Below are 12,110 nucleotides of genomic sequence, written 5' to 3' on the forward strand. Positions count from 1 at the left end.
AGTAAACGCAAAACCTGTCTAACACCCTACCAAGAAATCCGTATCTTAAGTGTTTGCGACGCACATCACTTCAGATAAAATACCAAATCAATTAATGCGCAGATTCAACTTACGTGACGCGAATTGTATTTCATTTCCTTTGTTAAAACATTAAATTCTATCGTGCACCATTTAGCATTCACCATCTTGACTTAATTAATAACTGACTATTGCGTAAGTATAAGCCTCGTTCACACAGACGCTTTTTTAACGCGCGTTAAAATAGCTCGAATGAAACAAGCCAAAATGCAACACTTACTGCCTAGCAAGGAAAATGAAACATTGCGTTGAAAAGCGCCTATTTAGAAAAGTACTGACGTGTGAAATACATCTATTGGAACCCTTCATTCTAACGCTTTTTCAACACACGTGAGAAAAGGACCCGTGCGAATGAGAGCTTACAATCTTATTATACCATAAAGCTAGTTTCACGAATCTTGGTCTAAATTCGTATTACTTATTGCGTTTCACTATTTATAACTTCTTATTTTAGAATGAGTACGGAAACCAAGCGCATTGTTCTTAAATTATACAACGACAGAACATTTTGAGCACATTTTTTAATGTATTCAAAGACCTAAAGTTCTTCGGGGTTTGTAATTAATTAAATAGTAAATATTTTCATATTTAAGCAACCCTGACGTACGAGCATATTCCATAATTCAGTGTCACTTTGCATTGCGTTCATTCATTCGTTCAGTCGTTCATTTTATACAGCTTCTGTGTATCTTGCTTATACTACCAAGGCAGTTTTGTTACAAAGGCTAAGGGCGAAAACTGCACTTACTTCGCGGGTATTAGTAGTGTGATTCTGGTCGTACTACGATTTTATTTCGCTCCACACCCGTCGCAGATTTGAAATATGTTTCCACCTTAATGAAAGTCCATAATATTGGAATAAAAACTTCTTATATTATACTGTGAAAGGACTACATTAAGCCATAAAATATTATGGTAAGTATTTAAATTATAAAACTGGTAACTAAGATAACAAGTACCTATAAAAAGAAATGAGCCAAGTAAAAAATTATATGTATTATGCTAATCTTAAATAAAAATATGCATAGCTATACTGTATGTCTGGTTAGTAGAATTTATTTAGATTATTTTACTATAAGATACTTAAATATTAATTTATAAGAGCACATAGCCAAATACTGTTTATAATGTCTGTGAAACTTGAAAGCGATTTTTTCTCTTTGTTAAAACAAATAAAATATTTACTTATTATTTTTTAACTTTTTCTACTGTGTTGGAATTAAGTAAATTACTCAAATTACATGTAGTATTAATTTTTTTCATATCATAAATATTATCGCCATAGTAAAAATGCAAAAATTAAATAATATGAACTCCAGTACATAAAATAAGTGAATTCTTATGATATACTTACGAAAAAAAGAATTAATAAAATTTCAACAGTTTATTGCAACATAAAAAATATATAAGACTAAGTAATGGCAACACTAGAACCTAAATACAGAGTAAAAAATGCATTCATTTACAGATTAAAAGAAGGATTTAAACCGTAGAAAATTATTCTACTAGCCGTCACTTCATTCACCGTTATTTTTTTTAAGCCTTTCCTGCATAATATTTGTAGAAGCACCTTCTCACACAGTTTTGTTTTCAAATGTTTCGCCAGCAACCATAGATAAGGTAATAATATTATCTACATAGTTCGCTAGATATGCGTAATGTGACTTACTGCAAAGCCAGATGAGAGAAGAAAAAAAAATGTGACTTACAGTCAGATAAGGCTCTTCTGGCACTTGAGTGAGGGCGCTATCAACAAGTGCACTTCTCAAGATGGCGGCTTTAGTTCCGATTTTAGCCACGCGCCAAAAGACCCTTGTCGGACTGTATGAGCGTACTCCTAACTAATAGGGATCCACACTGCCAATTTATTTTGACAGGTGGAGCACGGGCCATAGAGGCACCTTATCATCTGTGGATCTGGCTATACTAAGCTGTCAAACGCCATTCTTCAATAGTAGGAGCTTCAAGGTATTTTAAATAATTCACGAAATAATCGCATATTGTATCGATATCTTGTGGTGCCCTCAGAGATTAGTTTAGCCAGTAGATCCCCATTGATTCATCTGAATACGAAGACCATTTGACACTTTCTAATCAGCACAAGAAACAGCTATCATTAATTAGTATTGCACGCCATATCTAGCGTACTATATACCTAAATAGTATTTAAGTATAATATATATCTATGCCAGCAATGTTTTCCGGCTTTGGAATACAACCTGCTCCAAATACTTGGGATCGGAAAAGATGCGTCCAAAACATTTTATATTTTTAGCAAATTATTTATAAACACTTTATTTGACCCTAATTCTCTGGAAATTAAGAACTTACATAAAAAATAAATACCCCTTTGTATCATAGGAAATCTATATCAATTATTATGGAAATTATGACGACAGTTGCGATAAGGCCTGTAAGTGCGAGTGAGCGGGCAATATACCCCGTTACGCTCAAACCTTTTATGATCCAAACTGCAGCAACACATAGGTAAGTTTCAAACACACTGGTATGTATCCATGGAAATTATGAAAAATATAATCCAATTCTAAAACTGTATAATTTAAATCGCTTGCATATTTTTTTAATTAATTATTATTAATTATGTAACCTTAAACCAATTATTATGTAACTATCAAAGGCGATACTTTTTTGTATTATTGGAAAATAGTTTTCCGTTTATGGAAATAATTAAATCTGGAATAGAGTACTACAGTAGTAGAGCTGTCTAACGGCCGAATATAATCAATAATAATCAATCTATTCGTAATCTGTCGATAAGTTAAAATGATCCACTTCACGATGACCGTTCGGCCTTGGTTGTAGTAGTGAGTGTACCGATAAGCGTTAACGCATTTGTGTGCGTAACGTAAACCGCGTTGCCTTCGAAACTGAGCGCCACGCACACTACAACAATGTGTACGTGTGCACACAAACACAGACAAACAGTCTCCGTGAAATAGAAGATCTGTACTTATTATGATTTCGGCCGTAAGACATTAGTTTTCTAAGAAAAGGGATGTACTCATAACGTATATGTTTTGCTGTCGCTCTATAGTCTATACTATTTTCGTCTTAGCATGGTATGGGTGACATCAATAAAACGAAACTTAGGTTCATTTTTGTCAAAAGAAGCAATTGTGAGAAAATCATACTAAGTTTCTTTATTTTATTAATTAGTATTATCTGTTATGATTGAAATATGAACTTTTACTTCGAAAAATCTCTTTTGATATAGTTATATAGAAAAATACAGAATAATTTAATTTATTTCACTTGCATGACCAATTACGTATTGTCAACAAATAGCTATTGTCGGCATGCGACTCCATAATCGAAATAATAACTGTCGAGCCATTTAAATAGATGCTTGCAAATGACAACCTACTATGCTACTCAAAAAAGTCAAGTAAACGGTGGATAGGCATCTTCTAGGCAAGCGCGCTCCATCTTAGGCTGCATCATTATTTGCTACCAGGTCTGATTGCAGTCAAAGCGCTAGTCTATAAATAAAAAAAAAATCAACTTTCAAATATTTTTCCCGTTTTTAATCGATACCGAATACTAGGCCCTGAGAATCGTTAATCGATTTTTGATTCGATTAAATGTCATCCAATCGGTAGTCATATCAAACTCTTGCCTGTCACCCACGCCAAACTACAAAGAAAACTATAGTCACAATTATAGCTCAAGTTAGTCAAATTTTTGGAAGTTATAGGTGTTAAGATTGGCGGTTGGGTCGGATTTACTCGTAAAAGAGATCCGAGTCGGGGCTGGCCGACAAGTTGGGCTCATATCATTGACAGAGCATGCTCAGGAATGAGTTCGCGTAGGCCATAGGTTTGACGTCCGGGTGAGGCTGGAAAGAAATATTCAAATGAAAATTTGCTGTTTATTATCCACGGAAAGAAATTAGTATGGAGCTATCTGTTACGTCATCCCATACAATTGACAGAGACGAAAATCGTAGTGGGCGTTAACCATTTTGAGCCACCAACCAATCACAAACGAAACTACGTTTTCGAATAAATTTTGAATGTGTTTAGGGTTCCGTACCTCAAAAGGAAAAACGGAACCCTTATAGGAACACTTTGTTGTCTGTCTGTCCGTCCGTCGTGTCTGTCAAGAAAACCTATAGGGTACTTCCCGTTGACCTAGAATCATGAAATTTGGCAGGTAGGTAGGTAGGTCTTATAGCACAAGTAAAAGAATAAATCTGAAAACCGTGAATTTGTGGTTACATCACAGAAAATAAATTAAAGTATTTTAAAGTGAAAGTAAATTTATAAAAATAATACTTACCACTGCTTCGTAGCATTTGAAGTTGGGTTTAAGATCCTTCCCATTCATTGTGATGAAGGCACCCAGGTTGCCCATTGTGTCACTGTAATAACAAAATAGACATACATAATGCGCAAAAAATTACTTCTCACGCGCCATTTTAACTTTGTGTCAAATGTCATGTCAAAAGTACGATTTTAGGCCTTATTTTGAAAGAAAGAAGAAGAAAGAAAGAAAATTAGTTTATTCATCTTGTGCAATGAAACGAGTAGACAATGAGTACCTACAACAAAACAAAATAACAAAACTTTGAATGAATAAACTACTACTATAAACAAACTTAGGTTAGCAATGGGTTAGTAGTAGTTTTTAATAAGTACTTAATATAATTTCTTGCACCCACATGGCAGAAGATGAAAAATTTTAAAGGTGAACCGTACTTTTGACATGACAGAAGAGCCGGTTCCGCAATTCTTGATAATTTTTCACTTTGCTATTGGACATTGTAAGGTCTACATTTCCTGAAGATGCTCCGGTGTCGGGGCGAAACGTGCATCAAGTGGTTTTGGGATTTGTGTGGTGGTGGTTCATATTGCTTGCTTGGTGTCTGGCTTTTCCTACATGTTTAGCAGTAGGAGGGCGGGTGGTGTATTTCGCATGCTGCATGTTGCGCCATAAAGATTTGTCTGGTTTAGCGGATTATAGCAAACTAGCTGATGCCCGCGACTTCATCCGCGTGGATTTACGTTTTTCAAAATCCGCGGGACCTCTTTGATTTTCCGCGATAAAAAGTAGCCTATGTGCTAAACCAGGGTATAATCTATCTTTATTCTAAATTTCTACCCAATCCGTTCAGTAGTTTTTGCGTGAAGGAGTAACAAGCATACACACACACATACACACAAACTTTCTCCTTTATAATATTAGTGTGATTAAGCTTTTGGTTCCTTGTATATCATGGACTTCCGCAAAGTAGCGCCTGCTTCTATACAACAGTTTTTCACTTACCAGTAATTGGGTGCGGAGAACACAGTAATACATTTCCCGTCGTGCGCGACCTCGTAGCCCTCGTTCTTGACCTCGTGGCTGCGGATGATGTAGTCCAGCCCGTTCTTCTGCAGGAAGTTCGCGGTCACGTCGGGCCCGAACTGACAACCCACACCGCGCTTGGACGGCGCCCGGCCCGCCATGAACTGCGGGTCTGACCAGAGGAGCTCGCACATGATGCCTGGAAAATATATACATATTTTTATTTACTTGGAAAACTTTATTGTACACACAAACAAATATGTATACGGAAAACCGGCGAAGTGCGAGTCAGACTCGCGCACTGAGGGTTCCGTACTCGGGTATTTTTTTCCGACATTTTGCACGATAAATGTATTATGCATAACTATTACGCATAAGTAAATAAAATTCTGTTTTAGAATGCACAGGTAAAGCCCTTCATATGAAACCCCACTTGGTATAGATATCTTATTTTGAAAATTAAAACACATTTTAATTTTTTTTTGTGATGTAACCACGAATTCACGGTTTTTGGTTTTTTTTACTTGTACTATAAGACCTATCTACCTGCCAAATTTCATGATGTCAACGGGAAGTACCCTCTTCGGGGTTTTCTTGACAGACACGACAGACGGACAGACACGACAACAAAATGATCCTTTAAGGGTTTCGTTCTTTCTATTGAGTTACGGAACCCTAACAAGCAAAGTACCACTCACCATCCTCGGGCGGCTGTTTGTTCCTGTCCACCATGCGTATGTCGTCCAACGTGACGTCGTCCTTGGAGAACAGGCCGCCGTGCATCACCAGCACACGGCCGTTGATGCAGTGCGCCAGCGGCAGCCAGTTGTACACCTCCGTGAACAGGTCTGCCATTTGTGATGTGTACTTGGACGTCACCTCGCCTCGGAAGCCGTACATACGGTTCATGTCTAGGGTTTCGTGGTTGCCTGCAAGAAATAACAAAATTATGTCCAATTCAGTGGCGCGCATATGATAGTGTCAATCCTCCTGCCATTAAAAAGGTAAGTACATCCATATTTCCATACTAATATTACAAATGCGAAAGTTTTTCTGTCTGTCTATGTGTCTGGTACTTTATCACGGTCCAACAGTTTAACCGATTCTGACGTTTGGTACAGAGTTAGTTTATATCCCGGGGATGGACATAGGCTACTTTTTATCCAGAAAAATCAAACAGTTCCCACGGATCTTTAAAAACCTAAATCCACGCAGACAAAGTCGCGAGCATCCTCTAGTAATTAATATAAATGCTTGTAGTGGTTATAATAAAAAAAAGGAATACCCGGCTGAGTTTGTTGTGGGCTCTTCTCAGACTTTAGTGCGTTTGGAACCCTCGTAGCTTTAGTTTTAAATTAACGTAATTAATTATCATCACTACGTCATTGTTTGACTATCAGAAAGTGTACAATTAAACCCACTTTGAATAAATGACTTTGACTTTGACTAATGCCTACCCTGACTTGAAACAATGCAGGCCAATTGACCATCCATATTGCCATCACACATATGTCCACATCACGATGCCATCCACATAAAATTTTTTTGATAGTAAAAATGGCTATTGAACTCTTCACTAGTTTAGGAGCTACGATGCCACAGACAGATACACAGATACACACGTCAAACTTATAACACTCCTCTTTTTTGGTCGAAAGTTAAAAACAATAACCAACAAAACTTACCTCGTGACATATAAAAGTGATCTGGGTACAGCAATTTAAAACTGAACAGGGTGAAGATGCATTCCACACTGAAAGACCCTCGATCCACGAAATCTCCGTTGAACAGATACGGATTAGTTTCAGACGGTAAACCATTTAATTGAAATATGTTCATAAGGTCGTAGAACTGGCCATGTATGTCCCCACATACTGTGAATTTCTTATCATCTGGCACTTTGATGTCCACTAGAGATGGTTGTTTTTGGAGATACGCTTTAACGTCTATTAGAATCTGAAATATGTTTATTGTATATTTAGTTTTAGTCAGTACCTCTACCTACCAATATTACAAAAAATGTGAGTGTATTTCTTGGCTGGTTTGTTCTTCCATCACGTTGCATAACAGTATAACAGGTCGACATGACTTGCAAGGCCATAGACCATAGTTAAAGACTTGGAAAGTGACACAACCTACTTTTATCCTGGAAAATTTCGTTGTGCTCTGTATCAGTACCATTGTGCACTGTGCTTGTCTTGCCTTCCAATGGTACATTGAAGCCTAATCTGTTTAATTTTTATAATTACAGTGGACCCCCGGTAATCTGACAAACCTTTTGCAGGACATTGTCGAACTATCGAATTTGACGGATTATAAAGTACTGCCTAAGAGCCTCTATAATAGTCCAGAATTTTTTACAAAAGAGTACCTTGTAATCTGACAAATTATAGATCCAATGATAAGATTCTATATGTTATACATACTCTGAAGTAAATCATACTTTGCTATGTATGTCAAGTTTATTAAATTCAATAATAATAGACATGTTGGATTACAGGGGGTGCCCGGATTAGACAGAGGCTGGATTACCGGGGGTAAACTGTATTTGATGACAAGTTATCACTAATCTGCAATAATAATGTGTAACTCTGTAGGCGGTACATAAATAAATAAATAAATAACTTGAGACTAAATATAATAGTTCTAGAATAATAATGATTTTTCTATGCTCAAACTTTGATCAAAACCGCTTCACTGAAACCCAATAGAAAGGAAAAAATCTCCTTTTTTCAAGCAGTCATATCTCCTTTTTTCTAACTTACATTACCTGTAGTAGGTAGGTAAGGTAGTTAGGAAATATTTCACATCAAACTTTAGAAAGAGACAAAGTTTTCGTAGTGCATTGTCGTCACATAGGTATGAGTGACAGAGACAACACTCTACAAAGCTGAAACTCTTCTGAAATTCGATTTCCAATATTTCCTACGACCTACCGGGTACTGTATGTGAAGTGGTCACAGACAACAGTTATATGTAACTTACTTTATATGCATATTTTTTGTGTAGTTTCTTCTGTTCTTTATAGTATTCCATCAGTTCTGTGACAAACTTCAGAGTTACTTTACCATCTTCCAGACTTGGCCCTTCATATTCGTCTTCAATGGCTGTTTATTTTGAACAAAATAGCAAGTTAGTACAGTTTCTTATTATACCTTTTAGGGATCTTTGTAGGATCACTTTGTTGTCTGTCTGTCTGTCTGTCCGTCGTGTCTGTCAAGAAAACTAGAATCATGAAATTTGGCAGGTAGGTAGGTCTTATAGCACAAGTACAGGAATAAATCTGAAAACCGCGAATTTGTGGTTACATCATTTAATAAAAAATTAAAATGTGTTTCAATTTTCAAAGTAAGATAACTATACCAAGTGAGGTATGAAATGAAAGGGCTTTAGCTGTATATTCTAAAACAGATTTTGATTTATCGTGCAAAATGTCGGAAAAAATAAAAAAGTACCTAATTATATTATACGGATTTAATGTTTTAAATATATTTATATATTTATTGTATACTATGTACCTATTAGAATGTATGTTAATGTATACATAATTGTATATATAGCTACATGACGACTCCTCATCTTATAGTTCTGTAGGTTTGAACATATGGGTTACCTGGGAGAGATCACTCTAGTGATAAGGTCGCCCTTTGTATTTGTATAAGTGTATCATTTATTATCGTCTTTGCATTTTTGTACAATAAAGTTGTTCAAACAAATAAAATAAAATAAATAAGTATGGAACCCTTGGTGCGCGAGCCTGACTCGCACTTGGCCAGTTTTTTTTATTACAGGATATCAAGCATCATTTAGTAATTATTTTCTTACTCATAGCATCCAGGTTAATAGTGTCAGCAATGTTGACTTCCTTCCTGTCCACAGAGATGGCTTTTTCAAAGGCTATTTTCTTCACTATCTTATTGCATTCATTGTATTTCATTTTTGCATCTTGATCATTTGGCCTAACTTTGGTTACCTGTAATTTTAAAATTGATACTTAGTAAGGATTGTCTCTTTCATGAAGAAGTTTTTGCATTTTGTAAATTGTAGCTAGGTATATATTCGCAGCAAGCACATTAGGAGATATATAAAAAATTCAAAATTGGCTTTTGATATTGTTAAAATGTTTTTAATCTTACATTTCATACGAAAATAAGTTAATCAGCCTGTTTGCATCTACTGATAGATATATGCGTAAAAGTGTCACTACACAGTATCTTTTGCCTTCATCATAGTGCACTATGCTTGTCAGGTGATAATAAAGTAGGTACATATAACTATGTTAAAACAGAACACCTGTTTGGGACTTCAACATGTTATTTCAGAAATGCATCTTTTTTTTAACTAACAATGTTCAAACCTATTTATCCTATACTAGCTGATGCCCGCAGCTTCGCCCGCGTGGATTGGTCAGATCCCCTGCAGCATCAGGATTGAGGAGTTGGAATCCAAATTTTTTATGAAACAATGTCGCAAAGTTCCTCTATCGATTAAAAAAGAAATGACGCAAATCGGTTCAGAAATCTCGGAGATTTCGATGTACATAGGTAGAAAAACACAACTCCCTTCTTGAAAGTCGGTTAAAAAAGTAGCCTATGTTACACCCTGGTCAATCCTCTACTTGTATGTGAAAATCCCGTTAAAATCGGTTCAGCCGTTCCGAAGATTAGCCTTTTCAAACAGACAGACAGACAAAAATTTTAAAAACGTGTGATTCAGTTATAGTATCGTTCAAATAACCATATGACCTTAATATGTGGTAGTTATTTCGAAATTACAGACAGACACTCCAATTTTATTTATTAGTATAGATAAAATGATAAAACTTAGATTCAAATCATATTGTTTCTTAATCTATGATACTGGACGGTTAGTCCCACAGAACACTTTCTAAACTCGATAAAAACTAATTTACAGCCATTGCAAATCTTTTTTCCCGAAAATAAAGTTTTTTTAAGTAACACATAGTCGCAAACAGGTTAAAGCTGAAGCTAGAACAAACCCAGTTTAAAGGTTAATAGATAATTCATCTGTAAATGAAACTTCATTCACATCTCCAAAGTATTAACTTAATTCGCTAGCAAACAGAGCAAGTTTAGTTTTTCATTTATATGTTTCTCTCTCTGTTTATTTTTTGGGTGGAATAAAGTATTCAAACAAACAAACAATTTATTAAATTTATATAAGTTATTATTGTTGATGAGAAATTGTGACTAGCATTTGCATAGTCATATTCACTATATTATGCAGGATTCATACTATAAATAGAATAAATTTTTACTCAAATAAACTTTTACCATTACTTTTGAACTGTCAAAATAATTTACTAACAAATAAAGGCTAAAGTGAGTCTGTCTGTTTCCTTTTCAAGGACAATCTACTAAACTATTGTGACAATATTTGTTACAGAGATATTTCAGGGCACAGATAAAGGCTACTTATCCCGGAAAATCAAAGAGTTCCCATAGGACTTTTCATATGCCGAAATCAGCATAGACAAAGTTGCTGGCATCAAATACAAAATGAGCCAGAAACAAACTATTCCTTTTTATCAGTCTTCAATTTTGAACAAATATGTAAATAGTTAAGATTAGATAATAATTATTAAATATATACAATAGAATATGTAATTTTGTTACACATTATATTATGTAGGTTTGTGGCATACACAATTATTATCCTCAAACGTTTCCTGAATAGTGATCATGCTGTTTAGCACTTTTGTTTCAATGCTATACTTAAATACACATTCACTTAACTTTTTAAATGGCTTTCATGTATGGAAAGTTTCTATTTCTTGTACTTATCAATAATGGAGGTAGGGTGCGCAAAACACATAGTCCAATCCGAAGTTGCAACATGGTAGTTAGTGCATTTCATAGACTATTCATAGACTAAGGAGTAAACACATTCCTGGCTAAGACCTGTGTACTATCAGCCAGTCGTGCAGGTTGTGACATTTACAATGTATCAAAGGAGACCTGTTTTAACAATCAAGTGCAATCAATGCATCCATATTGTCTGACCACATCTATATACCATTATAAATGACTGAATTTTTTTTAATACTTACATATTCAAAATCCTTAAGCGCTAACTTGTACTTCCCTAAAGACATATACGACGCTGCTCGCCTGTAATACGCCTTTGTATAGGATTTATCTAAATCAATCGACATTGATGCATCACTTAGTGCATAACCAAAATTCTCCAGTCTTAAGTTGGATATACTCCTATTTGCGTAGTAAACCGCATTTTTCGGGTTTTTCTCTATTGCTTTAGTATATAATTCAATTGCACGATCGTAGTTTTGTTCTGAAATAGGTTATTAACCAAATTATTTATCAATTATTTAAGAACAGCTTTTATGCATTTTATGTAGAAATATCACCGAAGAATTGTTGGGAACTCTTTAAAATGAAATTAACTAGTGATTTAGGTAGTAATTAAAGGGAAAACTCACTTTTGAAATATTCATTCGCTTCATTTTTTAATTTCTCTGCTTCATCGATATCTTCTTGGGATATCGTGCCGGGTACCTCTTCGCTTCCAGCCATGACTTCGACACTTACGACGGCGTAAATTAAAACTGAATTAAAAGTTTATTCATAAGATAAAAATGTGATTTTCTCACATCCATTTACTTGCTATCCGCAAATGAATTGATCATTGATGGATTGATGAATGAAATATGAATGAGTTAGAATGACATGACATTACTTCAATGT

The 12,110-nt window shown here is 35.2% G+C and overlaps 1 protein-coding gene across 1 annotated transcript; it reads right to left on the bottom strand.

The window, feature by feature from the left end:
- Window positions 1-1,447: 1,447 nt before the first annotated feature.
- LOC123874809 (serine/threonine-protein phosphatase 5) lies at window positions 1,448-12,079 on the bottom strand. The gene is made up of 9 exons (XM_045920326.1): window positions 11,846-12,079; window positions 11,456-11,697; window positions 9,211-9,358; window positions 8,371-8,492; window positions 7,071-7,341; window positions 6,084-6,314; window positions 5,365-5,584; window positions 4,378-4,459; window positions 1,448-3,934 (listed from the first exon to the last, which is right to left on the bottom strand). The coding sequence occupies exons 1-9, from the start codon at window positions 11,937-11,939 to the stop codon at window positions 3,872-3,874; spliced, it is 1,473 nt and encodes a 490-aa protein (XP_045776282.1). The 5' UTR covers window positions 11,940-12,079; the 3' UTR covers window positions 1,448-3,871.
- Between the last annotated feature and the right edge of the window lie 31 nt (window positions 12,080-12,110).

This window comes from Maniola jurtina, chromosome 19 (assembly GCF_905333055.1).
Source record: "Maniola jurtina chromosome 19, ilManJurt1.1, whole genome shotgun sequence".
NCBI classification, from domain to species: Eukaryota; Metazoa; Arthropoda; class Insecta; order Lepidoptera; family Nymphalidae; genus Maniola; species Maniola jurtina.